The sequence below is a fragment of the Diabrotica virgifera genome, chromosome 9 (assembly GCF_917563875.1).
Source record: "Diabrotica virgifera virgifera chromosome 9, PGI_DIABVI_V3a".
NCBI classification, from domain to species: Eukaryota; Metazoa; Arthropoda; class Insecta; order Coleoptera; family Chrysomelidae; genus Diabrotica; species Diabrotica virgifera.
Window position 1 is genome coordinate 148,156,622 of NC_065451.1, and position 21,441 is coordinate 148,178,062.

General features: G+C 32.2%; 1 protein-coding gene across 1 annotated transcript in view; it reads right to left on the minus strand.

Moving 5' to 3' along the window:
- The window catches only part of LOC126892551 (NAD-dependent protein deacetylase sirtuin-1), a 79,994-nt gene continuing 58,553 nt past the window's right edge, over nt 1–21,441 (minus strand). The window contains exons 6-8 of the mRNA XM_050662116.1: nt 18,505–18,766; nt 14,311–14,811; nt 1–6,242 (exon numbers count right to left, since the gene is read on the minus strand). Coding sequence (XP_050518073.1) covers nt 6,077–6,242; nt 14,311–14,811; nt 18,505–18,766 — 929 coding nt within the window. The 3' untranslated portion in view covers nt 1–6,076. The remainder of the gene's footprint in view (nt 6,243–14,310; nt 14,812–18,504; nt 18,767–21,441) is intronic.

Consider the following 21,441-nt stretch of genomic DNA (forward strand, 5'->3'; position numbering starts at 1 on the left):
TTTTGTTGTTTTTTTTTTAATTTTTTAAAGCGAATAAAAAATAAGGTGATTTCAAAAATTTTTTGTGATGGTCCACTAAATGTAGGTTTAAGAAACTTCACTCATAGAATCCATTAAAATGCGTTTTCAAGGGGTTAAATATCAAACATTTTTCCGGACCAAGCCTTCCGCTGGGGGGTAAACCCCCAGACCCCAGGAAAGGGGCCCCCAGATCACCATTGCCCCGGGGCCCCTAACATCGTAGTTACGAACCTGCGTTGAAGTAATGTATCTGACACAGAAAAATGGAGGGGACACTAGAGGGAAAAATAATTCGAAGGATAACAGGTCCACTAAATTTAGGTAATAATGAATTTAGAGAAAACTGATGAACCAAGAAGTAAGAGAACTTTAGCAAGGAGAAGACATCATTAGATTTATCAAGACACAGAGACTCATGGATGGGACACATAGAAAGGAGAAATCCAGAAGCAGTTATCAAGAAAATTATCAAATGGAAACCTGTATCAGGTAGACCATGAGGAAAGCCCAAAACCAAATGGGAGAACCAGATAGTCGAGGACCTTAAGGGGGAAGTCTACTGTGACAAGGGAAAAAACAGGCCGATTTTCCGCATTTTTTTTCTAACAAAATATGACTCGTACATTAAATTAAAATTAAACCGTCATCTTTATTATATTATATTCAGTATTTGTAAAAAAAATTCAAGTCGAAATATTCAAAATTGCCGTCGTGGCACTCCTTCAAGCGCAGGTCCGTTTTTTTAGCTGCTCAAACGGTGTACATGAAATTTCACGTCTAGGTGATCTGAAACAAAAAACAAAATATGGTCTACATAGTATTGACTCTCGTCTGACGGAGAATTTTTTTGATATCGTTTTTTGTTTAATTGTTATAAACAATAATAACATCAAAGGACACCGCACACATCTTATGGAAAATATTATGTCACTCAAATTCAATAAAATTTATACGAATAGATTCGTTTTAAATTAACGGTCAATTCTTATCATTGCGCCAACTCTTAATTATGATTAATTACGGCGCAAATTGCAATTAAAGTTTATCGAAATCACATTTTTGAGTCCATAAACGTGGCAGTTACAATCACTATTGCTCTGGGTGCTACTCAAAACAGCTTAAACCCCGCTGGGCTTAAGCAGATTAGTGAAACTATTGTAATAAGATGCTTAAGGGAGCGTTCAAGTATTACGTAACGCGATTTTTGACCCCCTCCCCCTACGTAACGCACTCTAATGGGCGTTTAACTATTGCGTAACGCAATTTTTGAAGATTTTTTATCCCCCCTCCAACCTGCGTTACGTAATACTTGAACGGCCCCTAAGAGCCCGAGAAGATTTATGAAGTACCGATAATTTGGGTATATTAAAATATTTTTTCTCTCTAACTTATGTACCTACCCATTTGATTTCAGATTGATTTATATCAATTTCTGCTCTTATTATTGAAAATTAAGAGTTGGCAATGATAAGAATTATCCGTTAATTTGAAACGAATATATTCATATAAATTTTACTGAATTTGAGTGACATTATTTCACATGTGACACAATTTCAAGATTTTTTTTTTCGGCGCCAAAATTTTTTATCGACAAAATCCTCCGTTAGACGAGTGTCAATACTATGGAGATGATAACCATATTTTGTTTTTTGTTTCAGATCACTTAGACGTGAGATTTCATGTACACCCTTTGGGCACCTAAAAAAACGGGCCTGCGCTTGAAGGAGTACCACGACGGCAATTTTAAATATTTCGACTTGAATTTTTTTTTACAAATACTGAATATATAGTAAAGATGACGGTTTAATTTAATTTAATGTACAAGTCATAATTTGTTAGAAAAAAAAATCCGGAAAATCGACCTGTTTTTTTCTCTTGTCACAGTAGACTTCCCCCTTAAGAAGATGGGAGTTGGAGAATGGACAACCACAAGCAAAAACAGGAACAAATGGAGAAAAATTGTAGAAGATGTCAAGTCACACAACTAATTGTAAAACGGAAATGTTAATGCGGACCGATTCCCGCGACAAACGAATCGAAAGAGCCCAAAGAGGGCGGCAATCACTCCGCTAGGAGTGTACATGCCATGATGATGATGATGTTCTTCTTTCCTGAGTAACAGTTCCTTAAGAACTGTAGTATATCAAAAATCTTTATCAAAATCCTTCTTTATAGCTTCTAAGGAAATTTAATAAGCATGGTCCAACATGTACTAATGATTTCAGATAATATAGCTGTTTCATTTAAGATACACCTGATATACCGATACGACTAAAACAAAAATATCTCGAAGCTTCTTATAATTTATATACGCTTATGTACATAGTTATGTAGCTATGATTTGAATTGTTAGTTGTAGATTGGGAGATATTAATCTGAATGTCAATTATGTCTTTCTCACTTATACCTTACACCAAGTACAAGTACAATTTTCTTTTGGCAAATAAAATCACGTAAAAAGTGACGATTTTATAATATTTCTGCTCTGATTATAACAACATAAAGAGAACTATCGATTTTATCAAATTTTTTAAGTAGAATACATGCAAATATGACCTGAAAATGAAAAAAAGTGTGACTCTTGAGTGGAATGTCTAAATATGATTTTCTAGCCGTGACCACTCTTGTTGTCCCACCGGCTAATTGTGTGTGATATGTGTGACACATTGTTAACGTCACGCCGTACTCAACGTGTTAAAAATTGTAATCTATATGCACAAATTGTTTTTGAGTGAAAATTTTTTTCGGTGACTAATTTTGTAAGACCTTAGCAGCACTTTTCTTTGTAAAATATTTGTAAGATGAAATTTTCCACAATTTTACTATCTTTAATGTACCTCTTATAGTTTAAGAGGCATAAATGAGAAAGGTGGTTAAACTTCAGATTACTATATCCAGTATATTGGAGATTTTAAGGAATTGTTCAAATGAAAACACCACGTACATTAAGGACCAACAATATCGTGAATCTAGAGGACTCAATGTCAATAGTTTTATGGTGATATACATATAGAAGAATATGAAAAGAGGTTAACATAACAAATTTTCTATCAATATAATCTCTCAACAGATTATTTGCTTATTTAATACCATAATGGAAATTATCTCGAAACAAAATGAGGACTTGACCTCACCAATAATGTTAAACATTACTGTTTCATGATAAAACAGCAATAAAAACTGTTAGTCTTAATACACATAGGTATCTTCACACTCCGTAACAATTTCAATTTAATTAATTCCTTAAATCTATTTGAACGTGTCTTATGTGATTAAAAGTAAGGCTCTTTGTCCACAACCTCAACGCAACTAGAATTCGACTGCGATGCAACTAGTGCCAATTAATCGCATCGTTTGTCTTTTGTCAACCATTGTGACTAATTTGCAATCAGTTACGTTCAAGATGTCGAGAGGTTGTCACTAGTTGCATTGCAGTAGAGTTGCAGTTGCGTTGAGTCGGTAGAACAAGAGCCTAATAGTATCTTATAGTGTAAATAACATTAGGTTTAAAAAAATAAGGTACTCTATCACTGTCACACATTTTCACACACTTTAAATAATAAATAAAATCAGTCATTTCAATCAAATCAGCAAGCATTCGATAAGTTACCAGTTGGACTACTAAAGCAACTGATGGTGCAAAAACAGTACCTGAATGCAAGATATATTATGAATTTTGTCTTATTTGAACGTTACTACAAGATTATAAAAAAAATTTGCGTTCATGTAAAAAAAACCTTATCGAACTATATTTAACGAAAAAGTGGTTCTCAATTTGAATAGCCATAGATCTCTTTAGCTTCAAACAGAAGCATTTAAATTTGGCAACAGTATATATATGGTACACTCATAACTTGTCTTAACGAGATATCAAATTTGTTTATATACTACTCTTAGGGCCGGTTGTTCGAACGCTAATCAAAATTACAATCAACTGATCATTATCAAATATTTAATTACTGTCACCAACTGTCAATGTCAACTTTGTTTGGGTTGCTGAAAACATAATTGATTACATTTATGAGATTTATTAATCAATTATGTTAATAATAGTTATGTTAATTAATAATTAATTAATATCAATTATGTTAATTAATGAGTGGTGTTGTTATTTGATGATTGTTAAGGGGACTTAATTATAATCAACTTCTTGATTAGCGTTCGAACTACCGCCCCTTAGGGTCGGTTGTTAGAACGCTAATCAAAAATGGAAACAACTGATCATTATCAAATATTTATTTACTATCACCAACTGTCAATGTCAACTTTGATTGGGTTGCTGAAAACATAATTGATTACAATTATGAGATTAATTGATTTCTTAATCAATTACCTATGTTAATTAATCAATCATGTTAATTTATCATAATGATAATTAACACAATTATGTTAATTATTATAATGATAATTAACATAATTGATTACAATCAACTGATTGGCGTACAACAACGGATCTTGTTATTTGATGATTGTTAAGTGGACTTGATTATAATCAACTTCTTGATTAGCGTTCGAACAACCGGATCTTATACTTTAATCTCCTGCTCTTACCCGTTTTTTGATATTTTCCCAAATATATTCAAAAAACGGGTAAGAGCAAGAGTACCAGTTAATTGACTGTTTTTCAAAATTATGTTTGAACTTTCTTCGAAGATTTTTAAACATTGGATTTTTGCTAAGTATGCATTTAAAAACGACTTTTTTTCAATAATCCTATTGTTTCCTTTCTTTCGATGGTAGTTTTCTTCGTATCTTTCATAAAATGTGGTCCAATATTGATAATTTCTGCAAATTGAAAGAAATACAAGGTGACTTGTTTTTCATCAATGAAAAAAAAGCATTCAATGATTTATCCATCATTTTGCACAATCAGTAGTATAATAGTCGAAGTTAGGTACAATAAACCCATAAAAACAAAATAAAAGCGAATATCTCACTTATATTAAAGAGATCAACAAAGTTTAATTTTTTTAGTTTTTGTATATGTAATTTCGATAGACAATTTACACCCTTATATAATTAATTATAATAATTTGAGTGCCTTTTCAAAACATTCTGAAAAAGGCGACAAAGAACAGCCACTTAAATTAACAATAAAACAATCAACTCAATGTTTGATTGTAAACAATGTGTATGGTGTATATGAGCCACAGCCACCTACAGCATACAAGCCGTGAAAATTGGCAACATTGGAGGAACTGTTAGCAACGCTTACAAGCCGAGAAAATTGACAACGTTGGAGGTAGTCCGATAGTATACCATTTTTACTGTGTTTAATTGTTGGAGAGGTTATGCTAATTCTGTTTGCTTTTATTGTATTATTTTATTAATGAATTATTCGATTAAAAAAGCAAAAGGTATGTATGTCTTACGAAGATTGTAATAATTGTGTTAAATTCACAGTCACACATTGTTTTCTTAATGTAAATATGTTCCTCTTTTATTTTGCTTGCTAACAATCGGACTACTTCTAACAGCTGATGCGGTGTTGCCATTCTTATTTGACGGCTTGTAAGCTTTAGGTAGCTGTGATATGAGAATATAGGTCGTTGGAGTCAAAAATGGAATTTCACATTTCGATATCACAATACAATACTTAATTAAAATTAACAATTAAAAGAGTAGAATATTTGAGATAATTTTATGAAGTAGAAAATGTTGAGTAAACAAAAAGGAGAGTAAACACCTCTACACTCCTTTAAGTTTTATAATGTTCCTCTACATAACTTGTAATGAAGTTTTCGCTGAACTAGTTGAATAAGAATAAAATTTTTACAAATATTTTTTTCTGTTGAAGTATTGTATTGTAACTGTATAGAAAAGGACAGTTCCGTAAAATACAACTGATACGGAGCTAAATAAATGCAAGTGAAACATACAGTAGGTACACCTATATTTCATATACCCCACACGCAGATAACAAAAAATTTTAAGAAATAAAAAACGAATCCAACAACAGAGACTCTGCGAACAGAGCTACGACCCTCAGTTTATAAAAATTATAACATAACAACAGGGAAACACTTAAAACTAATAAAAACAGAGAACTAATGAACTACAATGAACAGTTCTGACTGCCACATTCAGACTCACTCTCCGAATCATCGGAATTGGAGGTGTCGCCTTCGTAGTGGAGTTTTTCGTCTGGGTCATAGAAGACTTCTGCTCCAGGGAAGATATATCGGCTCGGGGGTATTAGGTGGAAAGAGTTCTCTGGTAATCTAAGGATAAAAATAAACAAATATTAATATTAAAATACAGAGATTTACCTTTTACAACATTTTAGTCTAAGATCCGAAATAAGAAAGACCTTTACTGATCCGTTTAATGGATAACAATTATTTGATATTTAATTTGGTACCTATGTTGAAAATTATAAAAAACAAGAGATGTCCGATATAATTTTGTCCGGACTATAATTAATTAAAATTAAAAAATGACCTTTTTTTTCATAAATTCTACTAGTAAGTTTAACAAAAAAGTACAAAGCCTATAAGTGTCCCCCCCCCCCCCGCCTTTCAACTCGATAGCATTTGCGTTAAGCAAAAAGCTCGAACAAGTCGATTTTTAAAATAACTCTTAGTATATTTTAGCATCAATGTTTCGAACTTTACGCGATCTCTATGACAGCCATAACTTTGATTTTTTTAAATGGGAAAGTACATCATGTATCACCTCATTTAAACGCTTTTGAAAGTGGTACCTCGACATACAAGGGTAATTTGTTCCATAACCTTGCTCGTATGTCAAATTGCTCGTACGCCAAAGCAATTTTCACCATTGAAATTAACTGAAATGTCATTAATCCGTTCCGGTCCCAAAAAAACCCCCTTAGTTGTTTTTGTTAAGTCTTTTAAAGTAAGAAAAATGTTTTTACAAGTGAAACATTTATTTATAAATAACAAAAAATACATACATATTCTGTACAAACATAAGAAAAAGTGAGTTGTTTACGGAAGCGCTTAATTTTCGTCAGTGGTCTTCGCTTTTTTCGTCACACTTTGCTCATTTTCATCTGCAGCTCGTTTAAAAAAACTGTCCACAGAGGAACACACAGTGTAAATTACACAAAGAATATGGTTGTGATGGGAACGCGGAATACAAATTTTTGTCGGATTTAATTTACAATGTCTACTTAATTTGTCGGTCCAAGTAATAGTCACATACAGCGTACAGACCTGTAAAATGATCTTGAAAACCTGGCGGGGCCGTAAAAATCCATTACCAGTAAAACTATTTTATAATGCAAGTTAAAAGTAGGTATTTAGTTTATATTTACAGTAGAGCGTCGATTATCTGAACTAATTGGGAGACATGGGTGTTCGGAAAACCGATTTGTTCAGATAATCGAACTATATTGATACAGTCATACATATTTGTATTATATAAAGGGCAGTTAAAGTATGCTTTGCTATCTCTTCGATTTTGTTTTTGACCAATGTATTACAGAGACTTTTATATATTAGGTTATTAAGATATAAATTATTATATACATATATTTGAATGTCAAAATATATATACATTATGATATTTAGATTTTATAGATTTTTTAGATTTTTATATATTTTCATAATTATTGTGTGCCAAAGTCTGTTTTCTGAATTAAAAGTTCTAGATGCAGTTTATATGTTGGACATTCTTTTTTATCTTTGTTACATAACTTACCTCTATTTTTACAAGGTACGCAAATTTTGGGTTGGTTAGTTTTGTTGCAAATTCTATTTTCATGTTCATCATCACAGTGACCACACACTGTCTGTTTGGTGCAGTGTTTACTCACATGTGTCCCAGATCATTACATCTTAAACATTTTGGTACTACTAAGTAGTCTTTTGAGTTTATACACTTGTAAATCCTACATAAATTTTATTTGAGATCAATCTTTGTCTGATTTGAGGTGAAGCCTCTATTACATAATGAATAGTAGGTTTATTTCTTTGTCCAGTTTTAAATTTTATATTAAAATTCTGATCAAATTCCTCCCTTGGAATATCATCAAAATTTTGTGCATATATGCATTCTTTGATGTTTTCTTCTTTTTCATTACTAGATATATCATACATAATTATTAAGGGTTTTCTTTTTCTTTGTAATTCACATTTAAAATTTTGTTTTATTTTATCATTATTTTTTATAGATTCTAAATCTTTTTTTGTTGGAGTTTCTATTATTAAAATTTTTCCAGTGGTTCTCATTTTATTAATTTTTATTTTTGTTTTTCTTGTATCTAAGAGTTTTGTGAATTCTTTCTGCACCTTCCTTCCAGTCTGTGCAGTCTCACTGGTGATGAACAGAGTATTTATCTTTTTGTTTGTTTCAATTAATTGTTTATTACCAGCTTTGTAATTTATAGGTTTTGCAGTTATATCTGCATACGATAGCTTTTCTCCCTGCATTTTTGTTATTTTATGTCTTAAGCCTTCATTTTCAATTCTTTGTCTAGTATTTTCTTCTTTTAAAATTTGAATTTGACCTTCCATATTGGCTAATTCTATAGTTAAGGACATAAGTTTTGTTTTGAGTGTATCTTTTCCTGTTTTGTTTATTCTCTTACCGAGGTCCATTTCCCCTTCAATGAAGTCAAATAAGTCTTTTATTTTATTTTATGTTATAACCTTTTCAGTTAGACCTACACTTAAATCAATTCCTCCACTTAATTCTACGCTATTCCTAACATTATAATTTGACCCCTCGTCTACTTGTGACGAAAGAAAAGTGTCAAAGCCTCCACTAGTAGTTATACTACTAATGGAAGATTTCTTTGTATTGCTGTCGCCCATTATGCCAAGTTTGTTTAAGAAACCATAATATAAAATATACAATCTCTCAAAACAACCTACCGTATTTTATAGAGCTAAGTGTCATATCATGAGTTAATTAAGTCCTTTACCTTGTGGACCACTTACAAGGCAACAATACCCGAGAAGGTCCTCCACGCAAGAATAGAACTTCCGCTTCTATGGGCTAGGACAAATCACCCATCTACAATCCATCTAGATATTGCTCATACCTAGTTTCTTATTAGGTGTTCTCCAAAATGTATATTATTTTACCAATAAAATAACAATTCTCTTGAATTATTCTTGAACTGACTGTATATGACGTTTATAGGTATGACATAAATATAAATTTATAAATTATAAATTTAAAAGTAGGTAGTCAAAAAGGCATGAATTTTAATAAAAAGCGGTTCCTCGTATGTCAAATTTTGCTCTCATCTCAAAGCAAAATATCGCTTGCTCGGCGGCTCGTATCTTAAAACACTCGTATATTAGGGCGCTCGTATATCGAGGTACCACTTTACAGTAAAACCTCGATAGAACGGACCTCTATTTAACGGACTTCGGATATAACTGACAAAAAATTCCGGTAAATGTAAAAAAATGTTTTGTCATCTAGCCATGTCTAGTGTATGTCTAGCCATCTTTGTCAGTCACATGCGCGGGATCGTTTGGTTAAAAGAGATAGATAGACCACCGATCGACTGTTTCCATGCTGTTTCCGCGTTACGCTTTTTTGGTGAGTATGCAGAGTCTACGCTTAATATGTCAATCATTCCAGCGCATGGTACATAAAACGCCTCAAATATCTGGAAAACTGCTTGGACCTTTTTTAGGTTTATATTATATTTTTTATCTGTGTAATATTTTTTACTTGTCTTTTTGAGCCTTGAAAATCGTCTTTTTCATTCTTTATTCAGTTTTAAATAATTGTTTATAACTCGAAAACGATCACCTTAAGAGAAATTACAAAAGACGTTTTTTCCAAAAAATCAAAGAAAAATATTTGCCCCGAAACAATTGATTTTTATAATTTGGATACAAAAAATTGTTTAAATAAATGTAGCAAAACCCAAAATTATGGCCTTTCGGTATTGGGACCGTGCAAGTTCGGCAAAGCGACACCTATTTCTACGCTCTGCAACTTTATTCGCACTTTAAATTATATTGGACAATTATATTAGTCCTGGTTACTGGATAATTGTCAAGGCCATAGCCCAAAAAAATAATAAGAAGAAAAAATAAGATTCAGGTTATGTTATTAAAACGTGAACAGTTGTATGTAGTAAATAAAATTAGTTATTAAAATGCAGTACTGCAAGCAAAACACAATTAATTAAATTTACCTTTATATAATAATTGCATACCATATCAATATTTTGGAGCAGCATATAATTCTGTACCATTTGATCAGATGATGTTATGTCCATTTTTACTACTTTATAGGAGAGACAAAAAACCGTTTATGGGAGTTTGTGTTTAAGGTTTTACCTATGAATTAGCAATTTTCGTAATAAATAGATATATATGAATCTATGGGATATGTTACAATTTATTTTACGGACTCGAAAAAGCGGAACAAGAGTTTAAAAATAAAAAAGAAATTTGAAAAAATTGCAAGTTATCATGTTTTGACCAAATGATTATTGTTAAAAATATCACTTATTATCTTCCTATTCTGGAATTATTCGACGTTTTTGTGGAATTTCTTCTTCCTCTTCTTCTTTATGTATTTACTATGTCTTCATCTGCAATGAAGGTTGATAATCATCACTGCTATTCTAACTTTTGACACTACAGCCCGAAATATTTCAGTGGAGCTGCATACAAACCAAGATATTTTTCTTCTACCTATGCTGCGCCTTCCTTGAATGTTTCCCTGCATTATTAATTTTAAGAATTCATAACTGTCACCACGTGTTATATGATCCAGATATTGTGGTTTTCTTATTTTGGTGGAATCCAGTATCTCCCTGTTGTGCTCTATTTTTCTTAGTACTGTTCATTGGTTATTCTGTCTGCCCAGGAGATTCTCAACATTCTTCGATATGTCCACATTTCAAATGGTTCCAATCTATTGAGACATTGGTTAATAAGAGTCCGTGTCTCCACAACATACACAAGAATAGAAAATGCATAACACTTTATTACTCGTTTTCTAAGATTTAGGCTGAGGTCTCTACTACAAAATATGTGTTTCATATTATTGAATGCACTTAATAATGAATTAATACAACTTAATTCCACAAAAATACTAATTTGTGACTTATGCAAAAGTGACTTGTACTAACACTTATCATTTTTGCACAATCAACACAAAATGACCAAATATGCAGTTAGCACCGTCTGACCAAATGGTACAGAATTTTTCTTTTTCAGTGACAGTAGATATGAAATGTACGTCAATTTGACAATTTCAATTGACAATATAAATTATTTAGGAAAGTTGCAATATTTCTCCGCTATTCGCGCACAATAGTTTAACGTATCCCTTCCAAGTACTTGCACACCGCGAATATTATATTATGACATTTCATTACATGAAAAATAATCAGTATTTCTCATGGCCTTCAAAACGAAAAAAATATACAGGGTGTTCCATTTGAAATAAGGAAGTTATAAGGAGTATCTGACAAGAATGTAAATACCACCATAATATCGACTTATTTATACTTATATACATATATTTATGTTTCACACTTATATACATATATATTTCCAAAAAGGTCATTTTTGCATTTTTAGTTTATTTTAAGCGGGATGCAATTAATTTAAAAATTTCAAAAAATTCACACGCATAGTTGAGGCTTTTACAAAACATGTCGATTTTTTATAAACCCATAGGTTTAGTTTATAAGCTCAAAATGCATTTATATAATTTTTTTTGGAAAAGGTGTCTTAACTTTTTTGGGAGATTGCTACAGGTCTATTTTTTTATTTTGTGTATTTAATCAAGAAACTATATTCCTGATTTTTTCAGATTTTTCGGTAAGGTGCGTCACCTTCAAAAATTCAAAAAAGTGGTTTTATAGGGGATTTTTCGAGATTTTCCCACTTTATAGACTTCAAAATAGATCAAATCAAGGTCTTTTTATAGCTTAAATATAATTTGAAGTAACTGAGTCCTTTAGGACATTCAAAAATGGGAGAAACACGTTCAAACCCCCTATTCTCCAATTTTTGAATATCCTAAAGTGCAGTTATTTCAAATTATATATAACCTATAAAAAACTTGATTTGATCTATTTTGAACTCAATAAAAGAAGGGAAATTTACAAAACCCCCTAAAAAAAATTTTTTTTCGGATTTTTGAAACCAGTTCTTTTTCCTTATCGAAAAATCTGAAAAAATTAGATACATAGTTTTTGATAAAATACACAAAATAAAAAAGTAGACATGAAGCCATCTCAAAAAATGTTATTCGCTTTAAAAAAATAATAAAAATGTATCTTTAGGTTATGTACACTTAACCTACGGGTCAATAAAAATAGTCATGTTTTGTAAAAGCGTCAACTAAGCGTGTGAATTTTTTGAAATTTTTAAATTGATTTAATCGCACCTAAAAAAATAAATACGAAAAAATTACTTTTTTGCCGTTGGGTGTGGGGGAAGGGGGTGGAGGGTTAAAATTGCGATGAGTCTTATTTTTTAATCACAGAAAAAAATTAATTAAAGGACCCCGCACAAACCTTATGGAAAATAGGTCCCAGTGGATTTCGTTCATACTTTGGGAAAATACTCTTTGAAGCATCCTGATAAAAAGTTCTCATGGGCACAACTCAATCGTATGAAGGATTTTCAAAATATAAAGGCCCAAACTCGGAAAATTATAACATTTATAGGGTATTCCAATTCCGTGAGTTACTGGTTATTTGGCAACATGTAGAAGTTTGGATCAAGGAAAAGTACTAGTAGTCTAGGATTTTTTCCTGTCTATCCAATGGCGACCTTTACTTTGACCTTGGCCTTCAACGGACGTCATCTTCTAGAGTTTCGAAGGTTTTCGGCATTAAATTGATATAAACAGATTACTCATGGGTTTTTGGGATCGCAAAACACGAATATGCCATCAGAATTGACCTCCGGATGACGTGATGGCCAGGGCCACTGCAAGGGACGTCATCTTCTAGAGTTTCGATTCGCTAAACACGAATATGCCACCAGAACCGACTCCCGGAGCACCTGGTTTCCAAGGTCAATGAAAGGGGCTCCTGGAGTTTCGAGGGTCGTTGGTACTACATTGATTCAAACGGATTACTCATATGTTTTTGTGGCTGCTAAACACAAATACGCCATCAGAACAGACACCGGGGTACCTGGTGCCTAAGGCAAGTCATCTTCTAGGGTTTCGAGAGTTTTCGGTACTAAATTGATGCAAGCGGATTACTCTTGTGTTTTTGGGGTTGCTGAACACGAATATGACTTGGATAAAAGACTCTGGAGTATCTAGTGGCCACGATGAATACCACTATCCAAATAGAATGTAGTAAATGATATTAAAATAAATGAAGGAAAAACATTGTCAGATATAAATTGAGTTTATATTTTTATAAATAATTAAAACAATTGAAGAGCACAATATAGTTATTTCATTATTATTTTTGACTTTGAAAACGATATAAAGGACCTCGAAACTCCAGAAGATGACGTGCCATAGTGCATGTTCGGTAGTATGCATGTATGCATGTTCGGCAACCCCAAAAACCTAAGAGTAATCCATTTGTTTCCTCCCAAACTCCAGAAGATAACCTGTCTTAGGCACCAGGTGCTCCTGTGTCTGTGCTGATTACGTATTCGTGTTCAGCAACCCCAAAAACCTATAATTAATCCGTTTGCATTAATGCAGTACCGAAGACCCTCGAAACTCCAGGAGCCCCTTTCATTGACCTTGGAAACCAGGTGCTCCGGGAGTCGGTTCTGGTGGCATATTCGTGTTTAGCGACCTCAAAAAACCCTCCAGTAATTCATTTGCATCAATGCAGAGGCCCTGGCCATCCGGACGGCAATTCTGATGGCATATTCGTATTTAGCGATCCCAAAAACCCCTGAGTAATCTGTTTATATCAATTAAATGCCGAACACCTTCGAAACTCTAGAAGATGACGTCCGTTGAAGGCCAAGGCCAAAGTAAAGGTCGCCATTGGATAACCAGAAAAAAATCCTAGACTACTAGTACTTTTCCTTGATTCAAACTTCTACATGTTGCCAAAAGACCAGTAACTCACGGAATTGGAATACCCCGTAAATCTTATAATTTTCCGAGTTTGGGCCTCTATATCTTGAAAATCCTTCATACGATTGAGTTGTGCCCATGAGAACTTTTTATCAGGATGCTTCAAATAGTATTTTCCCAAAGTATGAACGAAATCCACTGGGACCTATTTTCCATAAGGTTTGTGCGGGGTCCTTTGTAGAAAAAATGGAAATATTGAATTCTGGGGTGAGGACACTTTGCCTATTTTAACGAGGGGTACCCTTTATTTACATTTACAAAATTATAAACACTTACCTATCTGCCAAACTCTTCTTCACCTTGGGCTGCCAATATCCTCTAAGATCCGAGGAGCTCTTTCGAAATCCTTCCGAGGACGTCGACGAGTCATTACAAATCTCTAAACAAAAACTAGTAGCACTTTTCTCTTCACCGTTCTCGTCCGATTCGTATTTATCGGTAAAGTTCGAATTTTCCCCGATACCCGAATCTTTGGCCGAATCGATACTCATGTGTCTCTCTTTGCCGCTCTTACTTTCTAATTCGCTATCGTTAATTGACTTGTATGTAAAACATAAGCACTGCGTTTCAGTGGTCACGTCTGCACTTAAGGAACTACTATTTGTACTCTTGCATATACAATGGGAGGAGACTGATTGGTGTGAGTAGCTGAAGTCTATGCTGGGTATAGGTTGTTTGTCTAACTCTGGCAGGAGTGGGTTTTCCAATGGGAGCAACGTTTCGGCGTGCTGTAACGTTTGAGAGGAGTAGATCCCTTCTTCCCAATGATTACCCAATCTGCAAAGAAAAAGAGAAAAATTATAAAACTATAAAACAGATCACATATACCAACTTCTGAAATACACACAACCCAACTTATAGGGAATCATCTGATATTTCTTATTATTTCAAGAGGATTAACCCTCTAACCGGCAAGCGTTCTTTAAAGAACTCGTCTTTGGAAATCTGAAAAACCTATACCTGAATATTATTATCGTTTAAACTTGTGCCGTTCCGTCCGTCAACAGGTGTCAACATTTGCTGAAAAGATTAATGCAATCCAAAATTTGGTTTGCACGCTGCTTTCAATATTGTTCAAAAAGTCAGTGTAGATGCATCGATAATTATTTGTCGAAACGACCACGTGTTGTATCAAATATAATTTGTATTCTGAATATCCAATCGACTTGGGAATTTTTTTAGTAAGTAACATAAATGTATTTTATCAATAAAAATTATTAGTTGGATTACAGAAAAAAACAGTTGTAAAAAATGTTTGACAAAGTGAAGCGTTATTTGAAGAATGCTTGCCGGTTCAAGGAAAAAAAATAGTGAACTTATTTTTGTTTTTTTATTTTAGAAAGGGATTATTAGTTTGATTACAGAAAAAACAGTTGTAAAAAATGTTTGACAAAGTGAAGCGTTCTTTGAAGAACGCTTGCCTATATATATAAAAAAATATATATATTTTTACTGAAACCAACTTTTTTTGCTTAATCCCGCAAGTGTTCTTTAAAGAACGCTTCACCAACCAACTTTTTTATGCTTAATCCGGCAAGTGTTCTTTAAAGAACGTTTCACCGTTTTTACCAAAAAAGTGAGCCAATAAACTTTTTTACCTGTTTTATTGCTTTTTTTAGTTTCTTTTACCAATAATTGCCTAGAGAAAAATTCCCAACTTTCTATCTCTATTATTTCAGTTTTGCCTGCTAGAGGGTTAAAAAAACCATCATACAAAGCCAAACAATATTTATTTTAAAACAATTCAATCACCAGTACATAAAATTAAAGAAAGGAATAAAGTCTTGAAATAACAAATTGAAACTATTTGTTTTAATAGTAGGAGAGTCATGGATCCTAAATTTGCATTTACTAAAGCGTCGTGGGGGGAGCTATTGGGAATCCCAATTTGGGATGAAGATAAGGTCTAAAGATCGTAATGAAGATTAGGTCCCACAACAAAAAAAGTTAAGTTTTCCATTTTAGTGGGGAGGGGGGGTACAAATTTTTAAAAATCGTTTCGTCCGGTTATAGTGACATATATCCCTTAATACAGGGGCGTGTGCACTGGTCTTTGTCAAGGCCCATAGTGCAAACATCATTGCCTTAGCCCTGGAGGGCTGAGGTGTAGCAGCGATCCTGCAGAGCCGTCTGTACCCCGTAAACAGACGAGGACCCAACAGGCCGGGGGTGAATTGAGTAGCCCCTTGCATGCTATAAGTTGTAGACCCTTCGAGGGGGTCTTACGACTCCAACTTTTAGCTCCTGTTGTGGACAATTTTTGGTCTTCTAAAGTGTACTAGTACCTTAAGTAATTTAATACAATTCTTTAACAATTTAATACTTTAATCATTTAATTTAATACAATTATTTAATGGTCAAAAGTGGTCAAAAAATTGTTATAAACAATTTAATTGTTTATAAATTGTTTATAAGGCTCTGGCTCATAAACTAAAAGAGATAAAAAAAAATGTTTCAAATAAAATTTGTTCCTTAATAAAAAACGAAGAAAAAACCGTTTACTAAACTTAAATCTAACAATTAGAACTCAAGATATTGTAAAATTAGTGCACAATGCAAATTGCAAAATAAGTATTTTTCAAAGCTTTATCGATCGTAACTCGGCTTCTACTCATGCAAATTAGTCTTAGAATATGTCGTTTTAAAGCTTAATTAACAGGCTTCCAAACAAAGTTTGTTAAATTACTTGACCTTCATTTCTTTTAAAGTTATACCCGTTTGAAGTTACACTTTTCTTAAAAATATTGTACATTCATTTGTTTATAAGGGTTTCAAGCAAATTTAAGCTATAAACATTTATACTTTAGTGAACAATAATGATAGAAAAACTCAAAAGGAACAATTTGAGGTTATGAAAATGTTCATGAGTTTATTTTTGGCCAAGAATTCGATATTTTAATGGCGCGCGCTATGAGGCGCAAGATCGGCTCACCGCGGAAAGGTTCACGCGCTAACTTCTCAATGCAAATTATAATTTCTATGTATACATACGTTATCTTTATTTTTCATTTTTGAAGATCCTAATAAAATTTTATCATATAATTCTTATAATTAAATCATCATATTGTACCTCGTATCACCTTTCATTCTATTTACATTGTCTTCTATTTTTTGCACTAAATGAGAAAAAACATTAAAAACTAATATTTCAGAAGTATAACTAAAAATTAAGTTGATATTATTTATTAATACTATTTTTACAAACATTTTTTTCATGCATCTGCAAATCTGCATAGAGATATACAGGGAATATCAGCTTTTTTACATCTGCATAAGTTCTTAGCGAAATTTTAACAGTTACATGGTGGTGCAAGTCTGTTCTTGTAGGCAGTAAAACTAAAACTTTTTGAGGCTTCAGAGTCTATTTATCTATATGATATCCATATAAAGTGGATCTAGTTCTTTTGCAGCATCAAGGCCCGTCAATTGTGTGTATGCCGCCACATCATAAATGCTCGTTTTATATGCAATGATGATGCTGCAAAAGAACTCGATTCATTTTTATATGGATATCACATATTGGCTCATTTTCATGCGTAGAAGCCGAGTTACTATCGATAAAGCGTCGAAGAATACATATACTTACTTGACTGTGAGCCAATCTTGCGCCTCATAGCGCGCCATTAAAATATCGACATCTTAGCCAAAAATAAACTTACGAACATTTTCGTAAGCTCAAATTGTTCCTTTTGAGTTGTTTTATCATTATTGTTAATTAAAGTATAAATGTTTATAGCTCAAGTTTGCTTGAAACCTTTATAAACAAATTAATGTACAATTTTTTTAAGAAAATTATAACTTCAAACGGGTATAACTTTAAAACAAATGAAGATCGAATAATTTAACAAACTTTGTTTGGAAGCCTCTTAATTAAGCTTTAAAAAGACACCTTATAAGGCTCATTTGCATGCGCAGAAGCCGAGTTACGATCGGTAAAGCTTCGAAAAATACTTATTTTGCAACTTGCGATTTGCATTGTGCACTAATTTTACAATATCTTGAGTTCTAATTGTCAGATTTAAGTTTAGTAAACGGTTGTTTCCTCGTTTTTTATTAGGGAACAAATTTTATTTGAAACATTTTTTTTATCTCTTTTAGTTTATGAGCCAGAGCCTTATAAACAATTTATAAACAATTAAATTGTTTATAACAATTTTTTGACCACTCGGATCGAAATCCCCCCTCGAAATTCGTAATTAGCAGCCCAAAATCCATAAAAAAACCGTTGAGTTTGTCCATCAGAATTGAAAATGACACGGTGACCTCTATTTGGCGCCTAGACTATAACCTTCAGTGTAAAGTAGTCTAAAAAGCTTTTGTTATGTAATCTGTTATTAATAGATATAATTATGTTACCACAAAACCAGCATAGCTACGGCTCTTGGTTTTTTAATGTATTTTTTTTTGTATATTGTTATTACGTATTTTAATAAATGGAAGAAAAAACAAATAATATATGATTATACTTACAGCCTACATAGATGATTAATAATGACATCACAATCGCCTAACAGCTCCACATCAAAGTGACAATGTGGCAAAGGCTCCCTATTGATTAAGATTTGAGGAACTTGTGAAGGAAGGCTGCTAGGTATCAATGCTACCGGTCGAACCTTCAAGGAACTGCCAATAACTAGAAGTAAGTCACACTCCGACTTGTCTTCTATCATAGCTTCGTGGAAGGTATCTGGAAGACCTTCTCCGAAGAAAACTATGTCGGGTTTCATGATACCTACAATAAAGTAAATAAGGTCTTTATAATGTTCATTATTAATACGGTTCATTCCATGTCAGATCACTCAGACAAAAACTTGAGGATCTGCGATTTGTCTGAAACTTGTTATATATTTAAGCTTGAACAGTCGTTTTTTTCTTGAGTATTTTAAATATAATTTTTAGCGATTTTCTAGTGATTTGGTTTTTAGTTAAATGAATTTGCGTATTTTATCATAAAGTACCAATGGAAAAAATAATGTTTCAACAGAAGGGGCTCAAAAATGTTATTATAAATGGCATTATAACAAGTTATTTTGATGTTTTCGATAAAGATTTAGTCTAGAAAACGTTAAAACGCCATTTTTTACATTTTCCTCAATTCCCAAAATACAGGACTTCAAGTGGTTAAAAGAATTTTTATATTATTACAATAAAAAAAGTTACATGCAATAATATCAGAGTCAAAAATATAGGCGTCTACTGTAAGAACAATTAATTCGGAAAATATCGACCGCACGAGAAAAATTGTTTAAGAAATTGTAATAATTGTAAATGCGACTTATTTGGAACAATTTCTAATCCTACAATTTTTGTCGAAAAGTTGAAAATGACGGAGATATTGAACAAAAACAACTGCTATAAAACCAGGTCTTACGCTCGCGCCTTTACTGCATACGTACTACCTTAAATATTGATTTTAGCAGAAAAAAAATGAAAGATTAAAATTTTATAAAATTTAATTCTCTCCATTTTTGTATAAGTACATATTTGTCGTGAAACTAATAGTCCAGGGTAATAAGGTTTTTTCCATGACACTCGAGCAGCCAGGGTACTGAAGCGTTTTTTCGACAGGTAATACATATAAGAGCAAATTGTAACTATTTCCTGCGTAGGATCTGGCGGCCATTTTTATTTATAAACAATTAATTGTCAAAAAATGGCATTTTTCCCCTTTTTTTCAAATCAATGGAAAACAGTGAAAGTTATGGTTTTTTTAGTACAAATATCTTTGAGATTATGGAAAAAGCTTTAAAATGACGTATTACAAAGTTTCATATACTCATTTATTGTTAATATAATTGCGAAAAAAGGTCGGAATTGCAAAAAAAAATAATTTCGCAATATCTATTGTAAAAATTAGTGTACAGCTTTGAAATTTTTGTCATATAAGGGTTCTTTGATGCTTAATATGTGATAAAAATTTCAAAGCGATTCATTCAATTGTTTAAATTTTATTCAAATTGTTTATCCCAGAGAGCATTTTTTTTACAATAACATAAGTCAGAAAAAAATGACGTTAGAACCATTCCACAGGTGTCAAATGAAAGATCATGAGCTATATTTTCAACTTGGTTTAAGAAAAGCGAATAAAAAATGCATTTATTAGTAATAAATAATTATGCAAAAGTATCGAAAATCTTTCCTTATAAACTTTTTATTTTGTTATATAAGAAATTATATATATTTATTACAATTTTTTATCAATTATGATATAAATAACATTACTTCGTAGTTTTGTGCACTTAAAACAGGGTAAAAAAGTTCATTTTTTTGGAAAAAGTTATTCAAAAAGTTTATAAGGAAAGATTTACGATACTTTTGCACAATTATTTATTACTAATAAATGCATTTTTTATTCACTTTTTTTAAACCAAGTTGAAAATATAGTTCATGCTCTTCCATTTGACACATGTGAAATGGTTCTAACGGCATTTTTTTCTGACTTATGTTAGTTCAAAAAAAATGCTCACTGAGATAAACAATTCGAATAAAATTTAAACAATTGAATGAATCGCTTTGAAATTTTTATCACATATTAAGCACCAAAGAACCCTCATTTAACAAAAATTTCAAACCTGTACACTAATTTTTACAGCAGTTATTGCGAAAATATTTTTTTTTGCAATTCCGACCTTTTTTCGCAATTATATTAACAATAAATGAGTATATCAAACTTTGTAACATGTCATTTTAAAGCTTTTTCCATAATCTCAAAGATATTTGTACTAAAAATATCATAAGTTTCACTGTTTTCCATTGATTTGAAAAAAAAGGGAAAAATGCCATTTTTTGACAGTTAATTGTTTATAAATAAAAATGGCCGCCAGATCCTACGCAGGAAATAGTTACAATTTGTTCCTATAGGTATTACTTGTCGAAAAAATGCTTCAGTACCCTGGCTGCTCGAGTGTCACGAACAGGGTATATTTTTGTCTTATTATCCTGGCCTGTAATAATAATCGAGACAATTCAATAATTATGCTCTGTCATTATTTTCCTCCTTAAATCGGAAAATGTCGACCGCACAAATAAAATTTCAGTCCTCACAGTTTTTGTAGAAAAGTTGAAAATTTGCGCGAAAACGGTTTAAAATCAAGATGGCAGTTAACGCAATGGCGGAATTCATTCGCGATTTTTAATTTACACAACAATTGACCGCCTAAAGATTACAAAAATAAAATTTTGGGCAGCTCGGCCAGCAAGGTCAAATGCTATCCCGACTGGACTATATTATATGTTTGACTGTGATATTATTGCATATAACTTTTTTTATTGTCACAATATAAAAATCCTTTTAACCACTTAAACTACTGTATTTTGTGGGCAAATGTTTTGCTATCTGTGGGCAAATTTTCAGCCAAATCGAAGGAAACTTATTTTGGAAATTGAGGAAAATATAAAAAGTTTCGT